Source organism: Ambystoma mexicanum, chromosome 1q (genome assembly GCF_040938575.1).
Source record: "Ambystoma mexicanum isolate Mex_15411 chromosome 1q, UKY_AmexF1_1, whole genome shotgun sequence".
Classification (NCBI taxonomy): Eukaryota; Metazoa; Chordata; class Amphibia; order Caudata; family Ambystomatidae; genus Ambystoma; species Ambystoma mexicanum.
The window spans coordinates 1,446,794,577-1,446,818,079 of NC_090922.1; the positions used below are offsets into that span (position 1 = coordinate 1,446,794,577).

The following is a 23,503-nucleotide window of genomic DNA, read 5'->3' on the forward strand; positions in this document are numbered from 1 at the left end:
TACAGGGTGGGACAAAGCTCTTTTGATCACGGGAAGCAGTGAGGTTCTTACTACATGGTCAGTGCGAGTGATATTCTGACCAGGTTGTGGAGAGGAGTAAATGGAACCGCCAACGGGGACAATATATGGGCGGACATACATTGATTAAGGATAAGCAACATTAGACATTTGTAAGTGTATGTGAGCGGTACAGCCAGCTGCCTGTGTTAGGGTTGTGGCCATGATGGATGAAGTGCTAGAGTTGACACATCGAAAGTGAGGGATAAAGGCAGGTAAGGAACAATATTAGCTACAAGGCAGACAAGAGATAGGTTAAGCAACGCTCCTCTTATTGTGCCTGCCATGGCACATGATTCAAATCAATATACAGAAATCCTAACCAAATCGAAATACTCGCAACTCCATGATTTATTTTCAATCTCCTCCAATAACAGTTAGCATTTTATGTCATTTCATTTTTGTTATGTTATGTTATTCAGATTCATAAGGCGCCAAAGCCCGCAGGCATCCAGGCGCCGAAAGACAGAAATAGTGCAGAAAACTAAGATAAATCCTAACCAAACAGAACGGTCTTTAACTGTTTGCGGAAGAGAAGATGGTCTTCAATCTTGCGTATCCTAGTTGGTAGGGTGTTCCAGGCTTGGGCACCCCGAACATGAAAGGCCCGCCCTAGTCCACGAGCTCTTTTTGTTCGTGGCATTACCAACAGAGAGCCCTCCATTGATCTCAAGCATCCATTTGGTTGATAAATATTAATCCTCTCCTTCAAATATGAAGGGGCATTACCAAAGATACATTTATGGCATGTAGTAAGCAATTTGAATTGGATACCAGCAGCCACCGGGAGCCAGTGGAGTTTTCTTCTGGCAGTGCTGGTAGGTTCAGAGCTTTTCATCTGAAAGATGATTTGTACCGCTGCGTTTTGTATTTTCTGTAACTGTTGAACATTTGCCTTACTGTCTCCTCCTAGTAGGGCATTACAATAGTCAGCACGTGGCAGAATTACTGCTCTTATGAGTTTTATGCGGTTTTCCACCGATATTAACGGGGCTACTTGTCTCAGTACCTTAAGATGGTAATTGGTATTGGTAGAGACGGCTGTGACATGTGCCTCACTGTCAAGACTTTCCTCCATATAGGTGCCCAAGGTCTTAACTTTCTGTATAGTCTTAATTTGATTGCCTTCGATGGAAAAGCAATTATATTTTTTTTTTAATAACATATTTTATTGGTTTTAAACATACATACAATGCATCTACCTTACCCCCCCCCCCCTCACCCTCCCTTCAACATTCCGGTTGGTACACCCCTTGATTCCAGTCATTGCTTTTCCGCACCATTGTTTCCGAGGCTTGTGTTTCTTTTCATGTCTCGTATGTGGAATGTGTCCATCTTCTTACCCCTCCACTTCACCGGCAATTTCTACCACACACAGTCCTCCCATTTCCCCCAGATCTTGTGCGCCTTTGCCGGGCATCCCTGTGCTGTGTATATTCTATGCTCCTGTGCTGCACAAATGTCCATTTCATTCGACCATTGATTCACGGATGGGCTTTCCGGGGCTCCCCATTTTTGTGCTATATCCCGTTTTATCAAACCCATTGCATTGGAAAGAAAGATACCCTCCCACTTGTTCGAGATGCTCTCGTCTGGGGCCCCCAATATCATTATAGCAGGTTCTGGGGTTATCGTGCGCCCCAGGGCTCTTGTGAGTTGTTGACAGCATTGCTCCCAGAAAGTCTTGATTTCAGAGCATCCCCAGAGAAGGTGGATGAAAGTGCCCTCCTCCCTTCCACATTTCAGGCAGTTGGGGTCCTCTGCTCTTCCCCAGCTAAATAGGGCCCTTCGCGGGTAGTACACCCTATGTAGTATTTTTAGTTGTACCAGTCTGATCCTGGAATTAATTGCTATTTCGCGTGGGTGCATAAGTATTTGGATCCAGTTCTCTGGTTCAATAGGCCCCACGTCACGCTCCCATTTGTTCTTAAGGCTAGTCAGCTCCGGGGTGGCAAAGGCATTAATCGCCTTATACAGGATAGTGGTGACTTTTGCAGGAATGTGTTGTACCAGGAGGTTACGTTCCAGGGGTGTGTAATCTGCTAGCTCGTCAAGCTCTAGCCTATGTGCACCAATGGCATGTGTTAATTGTAAATAGTGGTAATTTTCTGCTTCTGGCAATCCATATGTTTGCTGCAGGGTTTCGAATGGGAGGATTGAGCCATCCGTAACGATGTCTCCTATTGTGGCTATCCCAGCCTCCACCCACCTGGTCCATGCATTCAGCTTCCTCACCTCCTTCAACCTATGGTTGTGCCATGGTAACTTGTTTCCCCCAACCTATGTGGGTATGTGCCTGCCTCCATACCGTCGCGATATGGGTGGACATTGTTTGTGCGGGGGGCCTGGCTAGGGTCTGGTATAGTGTTTCCAGTGGCGGGCTGCCCCGGGTAATGGGTTCCTCCGCTCTAATATGTGGTTGTCCGGGATCTCCGTGGAGGAGGTCGTTGACTACGTTTAGTTGAGAGGCCCAGTAGTAGGATCTTAGATGTGGGAGACCTATACCCCCCTCCCAGACGGATCGTTGTAGTGTGGATAATGCAATTCGGGGCTGCCCGCCCTTCCATATCAGTTTTCCAACCAGGCGCTCTATTTGAGTGAACTCTGAGTTTGGTATGGTCAGTGGGGCGTTCTGTAGCACATAAAGAAAGCGCGGGAGCGCCATCATTTTAAAGAGGGCCGATCTGCCCATGAGCGTAAGAGGGAGGAGCATCCAATGTCTTACGTCCTCTGCGAAACGATCTACTAGTGGGTGCAGGTTGTGGGTCACATATTCCGAGAGGATCCCGGAGATCCATATGCCCAGATAACGGAAGCCCTCCCTTTCTACTCGGTATGGGATGCCTCGGGGAATTGCCATGTCCCCCCCCCTCACCGGGAACAGGATCGATTTATCCCAGTTGACCCTTAGTCCACTGAATTCCCCAAAAGTCGTCAACATCTGGGTTATAATTGGGCATGCGTGCTCTGGATCGCTGAGGTAAAGTAGTAGATCGTCAGCGTAAAGGGACACTTTGTCCTCTCTTCCATCCGGCCATCGGAATCCAGACCATGTGGTGACTTGTCTGAGCCATTGGGCCAGTGGTTCGATCGCCAAGGCAAATAGGAGGGGGGAAAGAGGGCAGCCCTGTCGGGTGCCTCTGCCCAATGGGAAGGCTTTCGAGGTCCAGCCATTTACCCTAACCGTCGCCATTGGGGCTTCGTATAGGAGCCGTATCCAACCGAGAAAAGCCTCACCTATATTCATGCGTCTCATCACCGCCCATAAGCTTTCCCACACTACCGAGTCGAACGCCTTCTCAAAATCAATAGCTAGAAGAGCTAGTGGCGCTTCTATGCTCGGGGCTTTTTCCAAGAGTAAATGTAGCCTGCGTAGATTCATTCTAGTGGATCTCTGCGGCATAAAGCCGCATTGATCCGGGTGGACCAATGTGGGTATGGCCTGTTGGAGTCTATTGGCCAGTGCCTTGGCAAGAATCTTCGCCTCACTATTAATAAGCGATATGGGTCGATATGACGTGCATTGGTCAGGGGGTTTACCCTGTTTCGGAATAACCACAATATTTGCTGTTCGTAGGTCGCTCGGGAGGGTGCCCAGGTCTTTGGCTGCTAGGAATAGTTCCCGAAGGGGGGTCGCCATTTTGTTACTGCCTAGTTTTTTCCAGGTCTCGGCCGGAAAGCCGTTAGGACCTGGTGTCTTCCCAGATTGTAACTGGGACATGGCCTCTGCGATCTCTGCTTCGTCCAGTTCTCTGTCTAGATGTGTTTTTTGCTGTTCCGAGAGGTATGGGATTGTGATCTCATCCAGCAGGGACGGATCCATTGGTAATGTCGGGGCAGCGTAAAGTGTGGTATAGAAGTTGGCGAATGCCTCCGCTATTTCTGGGTCTGTTTTGGCAGGGGTGTTGGGGTTCTCCGTTATCTGTCTGACATGCCGGTGCCCTTCCTCACGGCGTTCCAGCCAGGCCAGTAGTTTGCCGGCTTTGTCACCATACTCATAAACTCTGGTCCTGGTCTCCCTGTGCGCCTGTTTCGCATTATCTAACGCTGTGTTATGAAGAGTTGCTCTGGCTTTCATAAGGGAGCGGTGGACCTCGGGGCTGGGACTGGTGACATATCTAGTTTCCCATTCCTTTGTGGCTACCTCCGCCTCCGTGATTTTTTTGTTTTGTTCTTTCCTTTTATTACACGTCCATGCCATTATTTCCCCTCTAAGTACCGCCTTATGGGATTCCCATAGCGTCACCGGGCTTTCTACAGAGCCTGTGTTTATTTCGAAGAATTTGTCGGATTTTTCCGTAATGTGTTTCACGAACTCTGGCAGACCCAGGTAATAACTATTTAACCGCCAGGTCTTGGGGGGCAGGGGTTTATCCACCTGGAGCATTAATTCCAGGGGAGAATGGTCGGAGATACCGCGGGGAAGAAGTTCCGCTGTCTTAACCCTATATGCTTCGGGGGTCGGGAGGAAGAAGTGATCCAACCTGGACAGGGATCCATGAGCCCCTGAGTGGAAGGAGAACCCCTGATCTAAGGGGTGGAGGTCTCTCCATACGTCACTCAGCCCCAGAGCTGTTGCAAAGGTCGCTAATCGGGTGGGTTTATTTGGGTCTCGATTTCGTATATGAGTTCGGTCCCGTGTATTGCACATCACATCATTGAAGTCCCCTCCCAGGATCCATAAGTCTGGCTGTTGTTGTACCATCAGTGCCGTGACATCCCCTAGGAGAGTATCCCCCAGTCCCGGCGGGGAGTATATTGCCAGGATGGCCACCTTCTCCTCCCATAGGGTGCCCTCAACCAGCACAAAACGGCCCCTGGGGTCTAGTTCCACTGCCGACAGTGTAAAGGGGAGCCTCTTGTGTAAAAGAATCAGGACTCCTCGGGAACCCATCGTGTACCCTGCGTGATGCGCCTGGCGATAGTTCGTCCTGCGGAAAAATTGGCAGGTCGTGCCCGCTAGGTGCGTCTCTGTAAGGAGAGCTATGTCAGGAGAACGCCTGTTAAGGAATTGCATTATAAGTCGGCGTTTTATGCTTGAGCCCATGCCATTCACATTCCATGTGAGGAGTTTTAAGGATCTGTGCCGAGTATTAAGTCCCCTTGGGGCATGTGTTTCTTCATCTGAGCCGCCGTTATGTTGTTGTGTGGCCATTCCTGTCTACAGGTCTAGATTGTTGTATCGGATGTGTATGTGATGTATGCGGGTGTAAGGATGCGGTGGGCATGCCCTTCGGGTGCGTGGATGTTGGGCGTGAGGTGCCTCTTAGCTTCTCGGTGGGAATTGGTTTGGTGTCGTGTCCCGGATAAATTTTAACATATAACAACTCCCCGTCCCCCCTCCCCATACTCCTCCCCAACATGAAGTATCTGTCGCCCGAACTTTACTGGCGCTAGAAAAACTATGCGGCCAGATTAACTTAAACTTAAACTGTTATTTCTTTCCCTCTGACTTACTACTCCTTACTGATTCAAGTGTCCGGAGCCTTGGGTCGGGGGCGTGGTGGTCGCCGGTGGTCTGTTGTGTTGCTTCTGATTAAGTACGTTGCGTTTGATCCTTCGTGCAGCGGCGGCTATGACCTCACTCTAGTGACTGTTCAAATAAGGAGGATGTCGCCATGGCCCACCTACTGGGCCGTTGGTTGATCCGTTCTATCCCGGTTTCCATCTGATCTTTGGTTTTGCGATTGACTCTGTTAACTTCTTTCTGGGTCAGGGATCCCCATTTGGTTCGTCGTGGTTTCCCGGCGCGGGGTGTTGAGCAGGTCCATTCTCCCTTGGTCTTGGTCTCGGTCTTTCCCCCCGGTTTCGCTCAGTCCTGGTCCAGTCTCCCACGATGTGGGTTTCGGCCCATCTCCATGCCTCCTGTGGGTCAGTGAAGTGGATTGTCTTGCCTTCGTGTTGGATTTTCAACTGTGCCGGGAACAACAGTCCGTATTTCACGTTCATCGAGTGCAGCTTCCTTTTCAGATGTTCAAAGGACTGTCTGGCCCTCTGGACTTCGCGGGTGTAATCCGGAAAAAAGGCGATCCTGGAGCCATTATATGTTACTGTCCCTTGTGTCCTGGCCATCTGTAAAATGGCATCTCTATCGCGGTAATTGAGAATTTTTGCAATAACCGTTCTTGGGGGAGCTCCTGGAGTTGGTCGACCGGTGGGTACCCGGTGCGCACGTTCCACCGAGAAGAAATTCGAGAAGGTCTTTGGGGCGAAAAGGTCCGCTAGCCATTGCTCCAAAAAGAGTTCCATACTGGGGCCTTCTGTGCGCTCCGGCAGGCCCAAAATGCGGATGTTATTGCGTCGTGACCTGCCCTCTCCCTCCTCCATTCGGGCTTCTAAGGTTTTCAGGCGGGTTAGTGTTTGCGTGAGTTGTTGGTGCACACCCCCCATGTCGTCCTCCACATTGGATATTCGCTGCTCTGCTTCTCCTGTTCTAGAAGACAATTTTTGGAGGTCTTGGCGAAGAAATGAGACCTCGGTGGAGATAGCGTCCACTTTTTGTTCCACCGAGGAGCGTGAGTTGGCGATTGCCGCCATGACGTCTTTTAGTGAGAGGGTCTCTTCCATCGGGGGGGTGGTGTTTGTTTCAATGTTCTCCGCGGTTTGTGTCGGTTGTGAGTTTGTTGCATACTGATCCATGGTGCTCTGCGTTGCGTTCTTCTTGAATCTTTCCTTCCCCATGATGTGGGAGATCCTCAGGGTTATGGACGTGGGAGTTAAAGCGTCTTATCCTCCCACGGCGTCGTCAGGGCCTTCTCGCGCTACCCTGCCGCCCCTGCCTCACACCCGTTGTGTTGTTACTTGGTCAATTGTATCTTCGTCTTCCCCAGGGTCTCAAGAGCTTGTGGATTATGCTCGAAGCCCGACGCGTGGGGAGCACCTACTTGCTGTGGGTCGTCCCTTTGTTGGCTTGTTAGTAGGGCAAAGGCACCGGGAGATATCACAGGCCAGTATCGGCGTTCGATGGCACGTCATCACGGCCTCACAGCCGTTTCAGCATATCAATACGCTCCCACTAGAGTCTCTCGTTGCGGGTCTGCCTGCAGCTGTGGTCCGGTGACGGCGTCGGCTTACCAGAGAAATACACGGTACCCTCCCGTTATTCTCTCCTTGTCCTCAAGGCTTGCAATTGCACCGGACGCGCCGGACGCAGCCCAGGTTGTCCGCCCGGTTTGTTTGTGTGCGCGGTTGTGTCCGCGGTGACTCAGTTCTAGCCGGTCCGTCGCCCGCTTCTCGGGCCCTTGTCGAGGGAGTGGCGCAGGGTGGGTGGGGGTTATTCTCCCCCCCTCGGGTTCCTTCAGTGGATCGGGCTCGGGGCCTTCGCTGTGTCTCTAGCTACTCTCCGACGCGGCGGCCATCTTGCTTTGCCGGCGGGGTTTCCCTTTGTTTCTTCAATGCAGATATTTCGTTCACCGCGCCTCGTTTTTGGTCTAAACCTTGGTCGTTTGCTGTCGCCAGGTTCCGCTGCACAAAAATGTCTTTATTTCATCTGAACGAGTTCCTGAAGCAAAGGATTTTCCAGGATATTTCGGGCGGCCACGAGAGCGCTCGGGGATCACGTCTCCATTCAAAGCAATTATATTTTTGATTCAGTTTTGATTGAGCATGTTGAGAGCCGAAAAGCATCAACTCGGTTTTAGCGGCATTTAAACAGAGCCAATTCGTTGACATCCATTGTTTAATGACGTGATATGCTGCAAGTTTGTTGATCTACTTCGTAGTTCCCTGTTATATTTAGTACCAACTGGAAATCGTCTGCATAATTGCAGAAAAAGATCCCCAAGGCTTCCAGCTCAACACATAATGGTAGAATATAAATGTTGAACAGTAGAGGTGAGAGGCAAGCCCCTTGGGGAACACCACAGGTTATATATAATCTGTGGCTCAGAAACCCGATCACCCCAGTAAACACAAGACCGGCGGTCCTCCAAAAAGGATTTAAGCCAAATGATGGCGTTGCTGGATAAACCTCCAAGTCGCCATCCTTTTGAGAAAGATTTTATGATCCAGCAGATCGAAGGCTGCTGAGAGATCTAATAACATCAGCAGCCCCGACTTGCTGTGTTCTAATTTGCCAAGCATGTGTGTTTGTAAGTCCAAAAGCGCGGACTCAGTTCCATGAAAGCTCCTGAAGCCCGATTGCTTCACTTGTAGCTTACCGGTGTTAATTACATAAGATTGGAGCTATGTGGTAGCTACCTTGTCAATTAGTTTTAGAAAGAACAAAGTGTTTGTAATTGGTCTTAAATTGGCTGCATCCAGCGGGTCCAGACCAGGTTTTTTCAACAGAGGGGTAACTGCCATGTTTTTTATAGACTGAGGAACGGAGCCAGTACGGAAAGATTAACTAACAAACCGACATAGGAACGGAGCAAACAATTCTCGATGTTCCAATATGTATTTGGAAGGAAAAATTTCCCCTGGGCAATTAGTGGGCTGCATGTTTTTTAATAGGAATTGGGTTCAGTAAAGCTGAAGGTGCCTGGAGAATTAATTGAATTATCTTTTTTTAGAGGTTTAGCTATAGGCAGAGTCAGTGCTTCCTGTTCAATTTTCTTCTGGGCTTTCAACAATTTATCTGCAAAGGCCTTCTGAACTCGATTACAATCTTCAGTAGTAGGTTTGATATTGGAGTTACAGGCCATGGGTTTCTCCCAGGTTCTAAAGAGGTGGAAGAGTTCCTTTGTCTTGTCTCCAGCCTGGTTTATTTGATCATCATAATGGGATTTCTTAGTTTCTATGATCTTCGCCTTATACTGCTTTCCAATGAGTTTCCACGCTAATAGATTCTCATTGGATTTGTCTTTGTGCCAGGTATGTTCCGCCTGTCTCTTACTAGCTTTAAGTTCAGCTAGTGCAGGAGTAAACCACTTATGGCAGTTGGGCAAGTCTTTAACTTTTTTGTCTTTTAAGGGGGCATACTTATCCAACATCTCCAACATAACCTCATTGTAGACTTTTGTGAGTCTCTCAGGGTTATCCTTTATTCCTGTTTTATCCATGAGTGATTCTACATAAACCTTTAGAATATCTGAGGTGATGTCCTTAAAATTACGTAATTTAACTGTGTGCGCCGTAGTGTGCACTCTTGCTGGTTTAACAGGGAGCTCCAAACAACAAGAGGTAATGATCAGACCAGATGCAAGGGGTGGTGGAAATAGGCCCAAATTGGACATTACCTCCTCCGATCCAGTCCAAAATATGTCCCTTGATATGAGTGGGCTCAGTATTATAATAGACAATATGATTGAGTTTTCATCACCTTCTCTAATTGTAGTGCTTTTTTTAAGCAGTTTTATCATTTTTCCATAGGTTAAAATCGCACAATATAACTAGCCCAGAATTAGTAGTCAGCATAGGCGTAACTAGGTTGACTAGATCGTCATTAAAATTACCTCCATCTCCTGGTGGGCGATAAAGTAAGACAATGTTCAGACTATAGTTAGGGTTTGAGGTTAGTGTTACATGGATAATATCGCAAATCCAAATATTGATGGACCCACATAATTCGCGTATGCTTCGATAAACAATTACAGAGACCAATATCAGAATTACTAACTTGATTGTGATAGATGGTGCCGTATTTTGCAAGGTATTGGTCTTTGCAGCCTCCCCATCCAAGCAGAATCACCACTGGTTCCCGTTCCGATTCCCATCTAGAATCTGAAAGATGCAGAAATACAAAAAGGTACAGGATTTGAGAGCAAGCCTGGGCTGAACTTGAGAGACTATAGCATGCAGCAACACAAACTCTTGCCATAACAGTGCATTGTCATGCCAAGCAGCTTAATGAACTTCTAATATAGTGTCTTCTGGTGGTACGGGGGGGAGGTGGTGGTGGGTTCTAGACAACGGTACATGTCTGGAGAAAGGAGAGGAACTCATCAAATCAAGTGGGCAGTAAGATTATGTCTTTTTGGGGGTACAGGGGAAGGGAGTTCTACAGTGCCATGCCTCCGTTTGCAGGAACCACCATTATTCAGCCATTCATCCTTTGCACCAGAAAATTGAATAGGGATGTCTAAGGGGCCTGATGCCGTGTATTATGGCACTGCAAGGTGACTAGGCAGCCTCTCAAGACAGCAGGCACATTTCACACAGGAACATGAATTAAAAAACTTCCAGTGCATGGAGAGTGACCTAGGAGTATCCCAGCTTTAGATTACAACAAAATGGCTGCCCCCAAGTCTGCCTACAGCTTGGAAAGTCAATAACTGCACTTTCTGTACCTGCAACATGAAGGTCCAATAAGAGGAAAGGTTGGCAAGAATGATGGGAGCAGTATCAGCGAAAGAGCAAAAGATAATAGGATCCTTTGTGGCAAAGGAAAATAGATTACCATCGACAAACTCCATTCTAAAGGCGAAACCCAAAGAAAGACAAATCAGTCAATGTGAGGAGCCCTTTGTCCAAACATTTAAACTTGATCGTTTGACATTTAGTACAATCGAGCTGCAATCAGAAGAAGCCCCCAATCGCGGACTTGTAAGGGGAGTCCGAGAGAAAGCCGAATAAAGAACCAGTTCATACAATACCCTGGAAACAGGACCCCCAGCTACAGACGGGGGGAGCATTAATCAATACTGGCAACCCAAGAGGCCTCAGGGAACCCGCTTCCCGATAGCTGGAGGCCCCACACAAGAAACCCAGGTAGGCACTCAAAACCCCCAACTTAATCATATCTAGGCCAGTGGTCAGGGGAGGCCATCACAAACTGTAATGCCCACAAATTGCTAGATAGTTGCTAGAAAATTACAGAGGAAAGCCACCAACCTCTGCAGTACACATCGATCAAAATGCCACATAATCTCCAACACACAGGACTGACCGAGATGAGCACAGAAGTCCCCAAGCAACAAGGTAAGGGAATCTCCACTAACCAAACTCTAAAACCTCAATTTCTGCATACACTCCTCTAACGCAAACATACACAACCACATCTCAGCACAGCAATCTGCATGCACCTAATCACAATGCAACAACAAACAGATAACCTTGCACAACAGCACATAGGAATTGTACAGACCTGAAAATCGCACCTAAGCTCAGCAAAGAATGCAAACCTAACTGAAGCCGTCAACAGGACATCACAACTCTCACTCTACCTATTCCCGCTATAGCCTGCAAACCCCCCCCTATAGACACTCTTTTTCAGATCCGCCAGAGCACCAGGGGACCACTCCGGTGGTGATAATGTTAAAGGGCACTTGTACCGTGCACTAACGTACAGTCTCTGCTCTCTTCCTCTCCCATTAATGGTGGAACTCCATGGGAGGTCCTCTTGGCCTCCTTCACACCTCCAAGACCATCATTAACGTCTATCTGAATGGCATCGTCTAGGTCCAGGGCCCTTTGCTCCTTCCTTCCTTCCTTCCTTCCTTCCTTCCTTCCTTCCTTCCTTCCTTCCTTCCTTCCTTCCTTCCTTCCTTCCTTCCTTCCTTCCTTCCTTCCTTCCTTCCTTCCTTCCTTCCTTCCTTCCTTCCTTCCTTCCTTCCTTCCTTCCTTCCTTCCTTCCTTCCTTCCTTCCTTCCTTCCTTCCTTCCTTCCTTCCTTCCTTCCTTCCTTCCTTCCTTCCTTCCTTCCTTCCTTCCTTCCTTCCTTCCTTCCTTCCTTCCTTCCTTCCTTCCTTCCTTCCTTCCTTCCTTCCTTCCTTCCTTCCTTCCTTCCTTCCTTCCTTCCTTCCTTCCTTCCTTCCTTCCTTCCTTCCTTCCTTCCTTCCTTCCTTCCTTCCTTCCTTCCTTCCTTCCTTCCTTCCTTCCTTCCTTCCTTCCTTCCTTCCTTCCTTCCTTCCTTCCTTCCTTCCTTCCTTCCTTCCTTCCTTCCTTCCTTCCTTCCTTCCTTCCTTCCTTCCTTCCTTCCTTCCTTCCTTCCTTCCTTCCTTCCTTCCTTCCTTCCTTCCTTCCTTCCTTCCTTCCTTCCTTCCTTCCTTCCTTCCTTCCTTCCTTCCTTCCTTCCTTCCTTCCTTCCTTCCTTCCTTCCTTCCTTCCTTCCTTCCTTCCTTCCTTCCTTCCTTCCTTCCTTCCTTCCTTCCTTCCTTCCTTCCTTCCTTCCTTCCTTCCTTCCTTCCTTCCTTCCTTCCTTCCTTCCTTCCTTCCTTCCTTCCTTCCTTCCTTCCTTCCTTCCTTCCTTCCTTCCTTCCTTCCTTCCTTCCTTCCTTCCTTCCTTCCTTCCTTCCTTCCTTCCTTCCTTCCTTCCTTCCTTCCTTCCTTCCTTCCTTCTCCCACTAGCACCTATGCGGCTCCTCAGCCACCTCCTTCCGCCGCCTCTCTGGCTCCTTCCTCCTCCTCTCTGGCTACTATACCACCTTCTGCTACCACCTCTGCCCACTCTTTCACTTCCACTGGGTGCACCTCAAGCATTTACCCCAACCCGGAAGTCTTTCAAATGTGGTAACTAGCTCCACGTCGCTGTTCTCACCTCTCGCTCTGCTGTCAAACACTCTTCCGACATTTGCCACATCCTCGAAGAACTTGACCTGGATGTCCTCGCTCTCACCGAGACATGGTCTACAGCCAGCTCTGTCACGCGTTTTGACACTCTCCTCCCCGATGGCTACAAGATCATTGCCGAGCCCAGAACCAACCAGCCCGGAGGTGGAGTAGCTCTGATCTTTCCGGAGTGGGTCCCTGCCTCTGTCATTCCTATGCAGGCCTACTTCTCCTTTGAATGCCTGGTCTGCAGGCTCTCCATCTCTCCTGGCTTCTCTCTGACCATGGCCACCATCTACAGGACACCTGGCCAGGTTGCCCTCTTCCTCTCAGAGCGGGCTGACCAATCCTCATTCATCATTCTTCTTCCTCCTTCCCCCCCCCTTTGCCTCTACTTTCTCTGCGGCTGACTCACACTAGGACACAGCCCTCTCTAACCTGCATCTTTCTATCTCCAACATTCTGGACATCCTTGCCCGCGTCATGAGAATCTGTCTGAAGGCTACCTCCAAGTGCAACACTTAATAGGACTTGGACCCTGAAACCTAAGTGTAGAGTAGCTGAAAGGAAGTGGAGGGCAATACTGACTCTCAGTCATGCCCAAGAAGAGAGTCCACATCTAAGCCCGCATCTCTGCTGCCTCTAACAACACGGCTGATCTCTTTAAAATCCTCAAGGAGCTGGACAATTCTTCTGCAGTCTCCACCTCTCTTGTTCCCTCCCCTCAGCCTCCTCTCCTCTTGGGCTCATTTCCCACTGTTTATCCGTAATTCAGGATTGGTGCACTTCCAACAATCTCTGCCTTAATGCCAGTAAGATGGAGATCCTTCGCATTGGGATCCCAGCTCCCGCATTCCCTCTCTCAGTTTGGCCACCCTCCTTGGGCCCTCTTCCTTCACCTTCCTGTGAAACAAAAGACCTTGGTGTCATCTTCGACTCCACCTTCTCCTCTCCTCACATCACATCACAGACCTTGCCAAGAAGGCACACTATGAGCTGCACCTCCTCGAAGGTATTCTTCCTTTTCTCACTTTCCCACAGAAGCTCACTGTCTCCGGAGCCCTGGTTCCCTCTAGACTGGACTACTGCCAACAGCCTCTTTCTCAATCTGCAGTCCTCTACTCTCCGCCCTCTGCAACTGATCCAACAGGACTGCAAGACTTAGCCTTGGTCTCAAGCCGAGGGACCGTATCTCTCCAGCCCTGAATCTCTCCACTGGCTCCCGGTGGCTGCAAGGATTAAGTTAAAGACCTGCTGCATTGTCCAGAAGGCTTTCTGGGGCCTGGACTACATTCAACTCTTGCTTCCAAAATCCCTTCCTTCGCTCAGCCACCTCCAATTCTGAGGATCAGACGCTTCTTCAGGCAGAAAGTGAGGGGTAGATTCTCTCTCCTCTGCAGGTGCATCCCTCTGGAATGGCTGCCCTGCCCCCTTCAAACTTATTCCGGACCACCTGAAGTTCCGGAAGCAGCTGAAGACTTTACTTTTCTCTTCTGCTTTCTCACCCTCACTCCCCTGCTGACCTACCTGCCTGCCTGCCGTGCCTACCCTCGGAGTCACTTGGTACCAGCCATCTCCATGATCAGTCCCCTCTCTACCCCCTGCACAGCCTCCGGGCCTACCTTAGGAGATGCAACTGAAACCTATACAGTCCCCTGCCTCCTTGCACTTATCCAGTGCTGTGCTGCCCTGGCTGCACTTACTCAGAGCATTATGGCCTGATCGCATAACCACTCTCCCCCCTCCCCCCTGTCCCTTCCCCTGGCACTAAGGGCATTAGCGCACTTGCACGATCAGAATGACACAAGGTCTAGTAAGATCATTTGTCTTGTCCTCCGTCTCGGTCTTCTCTCCCTTGTCTTGTCGCCCAGAAACAGTTATGTACATGTGCATTATGAATGACAAATCATATCATAAAGAACACATTTAAAGCCTATAGGATAAAATATAATGGACAAAAAGTTAGTTTACATCTGGCACACTAGCTAGATTTGCACGAACTAAGTACTAGCTCCTAGTTAGCCAGAGATAGCACCTGCCCAACAGGTGAATCTTTGAGTCCCTAATCAAAGGCATACAATTACATTTTTTAATTTTACTTATTTAGGATTTATAAACACGTACATTTTGCAGACAAAGCTACTTCATGGCATAAAAGGTGATAGACGAGGGGAACAGAGAGGGACGGGAGCAGTCTACTATAGGCAAAGCATACATTATATTATCACAGTGGGTTAGCAGAAAGAAGTACCCAGATGGGTAGTGGTGGGTGGGATATCAGTTTGCAGGTCATGAGAGGCAATGCTCACAGAATCCAAGCGCTCATAAGAGCATAATCAGAACATGAGGAATGCCAAACAAACACATGAAGAAAAGGAGTACTCAGTACATAGTAAGATCAGCCAGAAAGGGGGACTATGGGTGAAAGGCCTATCTGTGAAGGCCTGCTTTGAGAAGTTTGCAAAAATATGTGCACCCCTTTTCATTCCTCAGGGTTGGGTATAAATGGTTGTTTATTGTAGAATCTTTTTTTTTCTTGATAGCACCTGGATAAGATTGGGATGGGGGAGGGGGGCATCCAGATCACCAATTATGAATAACCATGACTTACAAAGCCCTCTATAGGAGTATCACTCAAGCAGATGCCAGGATGCCTGTGGGAAAGTAAATATAAAGTGTTTCCATTGGAAAGTCATATATTCATTCAAAATAATCATATGCACCTAATCCTAGAGACTTTGGTTAAATTTTTAATTGGCAACCCAAACTCATGAATTTGCTCTGGTGATATATATATATATATATTATATATAATTCGTTGTGCACACATCATATGTCATCTCTTTTATAGAAGTCGTTGTACAACTGCCATACATCATTTCTTTAGTGTCAGTATATTTATTATTGCTCAAATAATTAAAATCGAAGCATCTATAAGGCAATTCTATAAGGTTCCGACGTGGCCACATAAGCTGGCTTGCTCAAGGTTTGAGTGATACTACTCACTGGGGTTTATAGAATAGTGTACAATCATATGAACACAATCGCAAGAATAGAATATCACATTAATAAAGGGTCGAATAGTCTTGATTCTCTTGTAGCCCTCAAGCAATGTTTCGAAGGTCCAAGATCACTCTGAAGCAACACTATAACACAATCTAAATAAAAGCTGCTTAAAGTCCTCTGAAAGACAGGGGACTGGAGACCAACATGGTTGAGAGTGTGTGCACTTGATGCATCAACTATGAGCTGTTCTGGTGGATTTTAAATACTGGAGGCATGGTGCTGTTTCGAGTGTTTTGGGCTGATGGGGCCTTGTGCCGCTTTTCTTGAGTGCTACCACTTCTGAATACCAGACCAGTTCTCTGGTCGACCTTCTAGATTGAAGATCAGGAATGGTCTCTTGCAGGGCAGCTTAAACTGCTGTGCTTTTCTTGCCCCAAAATAGATACCCCCAGTGCATAAACACGAGTACAATGGGATAATAGAATCCAAATGCATGTCCCCAACGCTGGTCCTCTCCTGCGTTTCTGGCAAGGTGTTTTTCCTGAAGAAATGTACCCGAGAACAGCACCACTACTGTGCTCGGGCCCAGGGGTGCAGTTTGTGTTCTTGTTGTGTTTAAACAGGCTTCAATGGTGTGCGCTTGTGGTCACCAACTAATGAGATGGCTGGAAAAGAGGGGACAACTGTCAACATGGCTAATTTAAGTGAGAGGTTGGCGCATACCAGCGTGGCTCTGGTCCTTCAAATAAATCAAGGATTGGGCTGGGAGAAATAAACTGAGAGAACAATCTGCCCCTTCACTTCACCATTCTGCCCGCGGATTGGCATTTACATTTTTCACCCCTTCAGCCTTCGATTGGGTAGGATTCACTCAATCAGTGGGGATGAAAAGTCCATTAACAATGGGTATTTCAAAAAATTGCAGCCTAACAGGAAGGTGGTAGTTTCTATGCAGACCCATCGGTTGAAATGCATGCCTTTTCAGCCAATCAGAAAACTGGAAAATGGCTGGCCTAACTAGCTGAAACGTTTTACACTCCAGACATGGAAGAAGAAAAGGGGAGACGTGCTAAGAATTCTGCTCTGCTGGGAGCAGATTTCCACATAGTCCGCTTACCCCAAATTAAGAGTAGAATGCGATATCACACTCTACTTTCAGAGCTTATATGAACTGCCCACTAACACTGCACAGATAAAATGCAATAGATCTTGGTCATAAAACTGCTTGTGCTCAAAAAGCATTATACAAATTGAAAACTAAATTTATCTGATTTATGTCCATGTAACATAAGAAATATAGGGATAATGACACACCATTAAATTACATTATTAAAAAGATAATCGTTCAAGAATTAAGAATTCAGCGGCTTTAGGAGGACTTTTTGAACCATCAGGCAAATGACAATTACAGAGGATTTGTAGATTCTTGCTGTACAGGGTCTGTGGATCAATGCATCCATGATCAGCAGGTGAGGGTTTGATGACTTTTTTTCCACTTACATTTTTATTGAACATTTTCCAAAGAACATAAACATCCGTAGATCACAAATGACATCCACAAAGAACAGGAAATAAAACCCACCCACCCCCCACTCATATACAACCGAACCCCCCCTATGGGTGTTGGAGACTTGGTTACCAATCAGTCAGAGACCAAACAAATTACTGGGGCTGACAAGGAGGGCTCAACCAAGGAAATTAAAAAGGAGGTGCAAGTTGTTGGAAGGCATAAGCATAGCATAGATCAGCCTACATCAGGAGTCTGAGTCTCATAGATCCATAGTCCTCGTGAAGCAAAACCACTGTCCAATCTAGTAGGAATGCACTCATGTATCGTGGGTCAATGCTGAAAGCTTCTCATAAGTGAATATCGCTCAGAGTTTGGCAAACCAGTCTGATTTAGAGGGCACCAAGTTGTTTTTCCATTTCTGAGCGAGGGCCAGCCTCCCTGCTCGGTACATGGCTTGAACCACTCTAGGCAGGGCAGACGAGTCCGCTTCAGGGGCAGGGATACCAAAGAGAAGTTTGAAGGGGAGCAGAGGCAGGGAAATTCCAACGATCTCTTTAATCCAGCTCAGGAGCTCCGACCAGGGGAGTTGCTAGGTCTGGAAAAGACCCGGGGCTACGCTGATGTCGGAACTGTTGGGACTGGGGCTAGCTAGTCTTTTGGCTGTAGCTCCTGAGAATTTATCCGGGGCTACAACCAAAAGATCAGGGGCTATAGCCCCCTTAGCCTTCCCCCTAGCAACGCCCCAGGCTCCGACCAATATCCCTGTATAGCAGGGCATTCCCACCAAAGATGGAACCATGTTCCGCGTTGACCACATTCCCTAGGACAAAGGGGGGGCACCAGGGTACATTTTAGTGAGTATTTCGGGCATGAGGTGCCATGCGTGGAGTATCTTAAAGTTGTGCTCCATGGCAGATGTATACAAGGAGCCAAAGAAAAGGGATTCAAAGATCACGCCCAAGTTCTTTCTTCCACCACACTCTCTCCTCCCACTGCTTCTTGAAACTCTGCCTACCCTCCACAACCACTGTAATTAAGGCGCTATAAAATCTGGACAGGGACCCTTTCCTCGATGAGTATTCCAAGATGTTTTTTTTCAAGGGGCGTAAGGGGACGGGCAAGGGCTTCCACCCACTGGGCATCGGTCAGGATCCCCTTCACCTGGAGATAGTCAAAAATCGACAGACTATCCCCCAGGACTTCCGCAAGACTGTCATAGTTGATAAAGGCACCCTGTCGGAAGAGCTGGGCAGCGCACTCCAGGCCCAAATCCGACCACGTTTGGATCCCTCGCAGACCCCTTTTGATCAAGTCAAGGGGGGGGACCCCATAACGAAGACAAGGGGGAGGGCCAGGAAGATGGAGAAGAGTTTGCTTTGTCGTCTCTCCACAGCGCCCACAAGAGAGATAAGTGGGATGATTCCTAATATTAATTGGGAGGTCTTTATTCGGGCCCATAGGAGGTCTCTCACTTTTCTGGGGGTGAGCATGGACATCCTCAATATAGGACCAATAGGTTTGCAAATCGTCCCTCGAATGCTCTAAAATGACTCTTAATTGGGCTGCCTTGTGCTAGAGCCTGAAATCCAGCAGGCCAAGCACCCCGTAGGATCTTGGGAGCGTCAAGGTACCGTATTTAAACCTGAGTTTTTTACCGTTCCAGATTAAATGAAGGATCATAGAGTGAAGGGCTCTGAAATATGAGTCTGGAATGGCAACCGTGAGGGAGGCAAAGAGATAGAGAAGCCGGGGTACAATATTCATCTTGATTGACACCATACGCCCAAACCAAGAGAGTCAAGGGTGCCCACCGTTGCAAATCAGAATTGATCTTGGCAAGGATGGGGCAGTAGTTCAATTTAAAGAGGAGGCTCAAATCTCTCTGGAGGAGGACCCCCATTGGTGACTCATTTTGATGACTTCTCAATACAGTAGAAGGGAATTTATAAGTGTTAGAATAAACAAGCTTTCATGCGTAGGGTGTAAGAGGGGAACATCAAAAGTCTAATTATGGAGACAATTGAGTAAGTACTGCATAGTCTGAGTTTGCAGTATTGTTTGGGGAAAACAAAATAAAACGACAAAAAAACCCACAAAAGGAGTATGTGTCTTTAAAAATACTATATGGGGAAGAGATACTGCAATATCCCTTTGCAGGATGGTACAACACTAGTTTTACAATATGTTTGAGATACAAGGTACCCAACTATTTGGAAATCTTTGTGAATTCCACTCTGCAGTTTGTGATAAATAAAATACTGCTTAAGTTGAGTGGGAGAATGAACGAGGAACTAAGTGCTCATGGCTCCCTGTTGAAACGTATTAAGGAACGCCTCGTGGCTCCCCAAGACAGTACTCTAGCTACACTAACCAACAGAGGATCAAGAGTTTGTGCAAATATTGGACCGCTGATAGTTGCCATTGTTATTCCTGCTACTAACTGTGAAAGCATATGACTTGAAGGTGTAGTGCAGGTGGAAAGTCTTCTTTGAAAGGCTCATGCTTACATTAAAACCAATAAACTCTTTCTTCTGTGAACAAAGGCATGTTTGATTTTGCTCACTGGACACTGATCATTAGTGTTGTGCAAACAGTTGTTGACCATGTAAATTTGTCCTCTGCTCCCTTATAAGGTCTGTCAGAACCCCAGCACCACTCCCCCCACACAGGCTGCCCGCGACCCTTTGCCTCTCCACCGAACGGACAATGTACTCTCAGTGTAATAGAGACATTCCTGCGGGATCAAGTGCTATGACAGTGTATGTCTTCAAATGCCAAGCGGTTCAACTTCAAGGGTGTGTGGGGAGACAGAAGGAGGAAACAGACTGAGATGACACATTTCTGGATGGTTTATTAAAGAATGATAAGGCCTAACTTTCCCTACACCTATGGGTGGTCCTTACCTATCTTAAGGTGCTTTTCAGTCTGTCGTAGAAGTACAAATAAAAAAAGTCTAACGTAAGCTTGGAGAATGGCTCCCTTCTCCGGAGGATACTTCTAGCATCAGTCTTTAGATTAGTATATGATCCTTAAATAGCCTCTTGAGACTTTTTGATCAGCCTCTTCAAATGGGCTGGTGTATTTTCCTAGTTTAGGAATCTCCTTTATGGATCTCTTATAAGTTTTACACTCCTGGTTGTAGTTCTCAGTAAATCCCTGGATACCTTAATTGTTTGGGGCGGCTATCCCCCCTTGGTTTGTTATAGCTCTATTCTCTTTGAGCTTGTCTCTGCTGTTCTACTTTTGCCTTTTCCCAGGGTATTATCACTGGTTCTTCCCTCTCTTTACACAGCTTTTCAGTAATTTGGGCTTTCAGGTTATCACATTTTAAGTTCATCAGGTTCAAGTTGAACTGTACCTCTTTTCCCTTTCCCAGGGTATTGGAATCACTGGTTCTTCTCTTTCTTTCTCTCGACTTTCAATAATAATTGGCACACTTTAAATTTAATTGTTTCAAGATTAACTTTGTTTTCGCGACCAATACTGAGACAAGTTGGCTGTACGGTAGAATGATTCCCTCCTCGAAGCCACCAATGACTCCTGTCCTCCCGATTACCTTCCTCTGGCGGAAAAAGGTCTTCCAGAGTCAGGTTTCTTCTCACTTGTTCTGGGAAGCAAGTGCCTTCCCTTTGTCAGTGCTAGCTGTCTCGCAGTTCTTCCCCTCTTCCTGGTTTCTTGACTCTTCTCATTTTTTGAATGTGGTCCCGGACACTGTGTGGCGTTTCCCTTTCACAGTTCAATTCATAGCCACACAAGCTCAATGAGCCATAAAAGGCTGGGGGTGTTTTGCTTTGCCAGCCTTGAATAGCTCATTGGAAATGCCGACTCGAGAACTACACGTCTAAGTGCAAGGGGAGGTTCCTGCGCCTCCTAGCACAAACAAACAGAGCAGGCTGGAGCGGTGTGTTTTGAGCGCCCATGCTCTTGCTTCCCGATTCCTGTTCATGATGCAGGAGCTGTAGCGCTGGAAAGGGAACTTCAGGACTGGGTGAAAAGGTTCTTTTATGCACATTTATTTTTTTATTTAAATAGGTGTTTGGGTATGTGTATGCTTGTGTTAAGAGTGAGTGTATGGTGATGAGTGCGCATGTGAATGATTGAGAGCTTGCTGTGTGAATTTGTAGGTGTGTGCGTTTGTCTTGGTCCGTGGAGCTGATATTCTTGGCAAGTGAGGGAGGGTTGAGCAAAAAGCATTTTAAAATGTGCCTTTGTTGCACAATACCTTACCCACCTGCCAAAATCAGCTCTATTTCTGAGGTATTGTGAGGCCCAGGGGACAGTATATGTTTATTGGACATCTACCATAGATGTCCAGAAACAAAACACCATGCCTGCCCCCTGGGGCCTCCAGTGCCTCACATACATACATAATCATGTTGATTGTGTGAGAGTTTTAGGCGTTGTAAGACCCAGGAGACAGGGATGGTATCTTTTTAATTAACATCCATCATAGATGTCCAGTACAAAATACCATGCCAGCCCCCTGTGCCCATTGTGAAGTGTTCCCGAATCCCAATACTTTGTCATTCTTATGGTCTCCCAGAAAACCTCTCCCCAGATTTCTTTGTGCTCTGATGTGCAAAAGACAGGTGTACTTCACTGGACAAACCAGTAACAAACATGAAAGCTTTCCAGTAAACTTTATTCTTTGCATTAATAGTGTCAAACAAGTCTAATAAGGGTTGGTTGCCTTTGAAGAGACCCATCTTATACAACTGGATTCAAGTCTGCATGTGCCTCGATTGGACGTGGATTCCATCTGGTGGCCCCAGTGTATGGTCCCCACTGATTATGTTCACTCATGTGCAGCCACAACAAGCACAGTAAAGATCCACACCCTGGCCCCAGCACAGGATCTCTTTCATGAGAAGTTACTGGAGAAAGTGGCAACTCAACAATTGTAGCGTTCAACCATTGAACTGCCTTTTACACCAAAACTATACTGGCTTTTTGCCTGCCCACAGCACTGAAATCACCCTGCCTGACATGAAAGAGGCGTCCTTGTCCACCAAGGACTCCAACTCTTCTGCTATTCTCTTTGTTATTATTAAAGTGTCAGTAGTTCCCAAAAGAACCGTAAAATAAAAAGATATATATATACACACACACAAATATATCCAAATTACATCGGCAATCACAATAAAAAGTCCATTTACAGTTACAAATGCATCATAAAACATTAAATCCGACATCATGTCTTAGACTCAAGTCTGGCTTCAATGGCCTTCCATATGCAATACAGGACAAGTACTAAGTACCAGGTGCATGCACCCTGCATTGAGACATTACGCTCAAAAAGCATCCTCTTGTATGTAAACTTTGTGAACAAACCCTGTCAAATCATGCCTATACACATCTATCTGAGATTTACATCCTATCAGTAGGAGTTGGGCTGTTGCTAAATTATTAATATCGCCACACAAACGGCAAATGCAGGCTTCACAGGGGCATCACGAGCTGCAGCCCACCGGTGGCCATAGTCAGCAGATGGCCAATTAAGAGTAAGTAGAAGCTTCTCACCAATTCAGATGGGCACTTAAATAGTGTGGAGGCTTCATGCATGTATATCTTAACATAGGATGTCTAGGATTAATGCCTTAGGGTATCCATATGGTTATAATTGGAACCCCAATCCTAGGCATCTACCTTGCGCTCAAATTCCACCTTGAGCACTGCATGCTCATCTTCCGAGTTGGCGCCCAATTAATTAGTCTAAAGATGTCATGTACATAGTCAGCCCATGTGTGTAACCTACTGGTCGATTCCTTAATCATCATTACCGAGTTCATTAAGGTTTGAAGCGGACAAGTGGGCTTTTTTAAATGGCCTTTATATATAAAAGCCCCCTTTTTCCTCAGTACCAGGGTCCTTAGGGACCTGAGTCCTAGCTCCAACTGCACCAATTCCACAGGCACTGCTTGGGCTTGGGCCAGGGCCAGGGGCAAGATCGCCCTTCAGAATTTTCCCTCCAGCACACTAAGCCCTTCAAAGTTAGATCTCAAACGACTCTAGTCCATAAACGACTGCAGGGCAAAAACTAGGCTTATAGGGCATTACAATCCCCTCATGTAGCCCGCCAAGTTGTTATCAAACCTCTTAACCAGCAGAGTAAGGAGTCTAGCTTTCCTTTTCCCGGATCATCTCAGTGTATTTGCCCACTACAAACTCTAATCGCAGATACTTATAATCTGGTACCATTTCAGCGGGACCCATGGGCAAAGACAGAAAGGCCCTTTTCCTGCCCTGTTTACCATAGCACATGTATTCTGTTTCGGAGCTGTTCAGTACCAGATTGTTATCCACTGCATATTTGCCAATTGCCGTCCTATGCAGAACAGCATATGTATGGTCCAACAAGACTATGTTGTCCGTATATGACAGCTAGTCTATGTGCACTCCTCGACATTGCGGTGGATAATTATTAACCAGCGCCAAGTAGCCAGGCAGGTCTGCAATATACAAATTGAAGAGTAGTGGGGCCAGCACACATCCCTGCTTGACC

General features: G+C 47.2%; 1 protein-coding gene across 1 annotated transcript in view; it reads right to left on the reverse strand.

Annotated features, from left to right (window-relative positions):
- Positions 1 to 23,503, reverse strand: part of TMEM53 (transmembrane protein 53) — a 195,811-nt gene that overhangs the window by 139,058 nt on the left and 33,250 nt on the right. Inside the window, exon 2 of the mRNA XM_069642335.1 lies at positions 9,617 to 9,720. Coding sequence (XP_069498436.1) covers positions 9,617 to 9,720 — 104 coding nt within the window. The remainder of the gene's footprint in view (positions 1 to 9,616; positions 9,721 to 23,503) is intronic.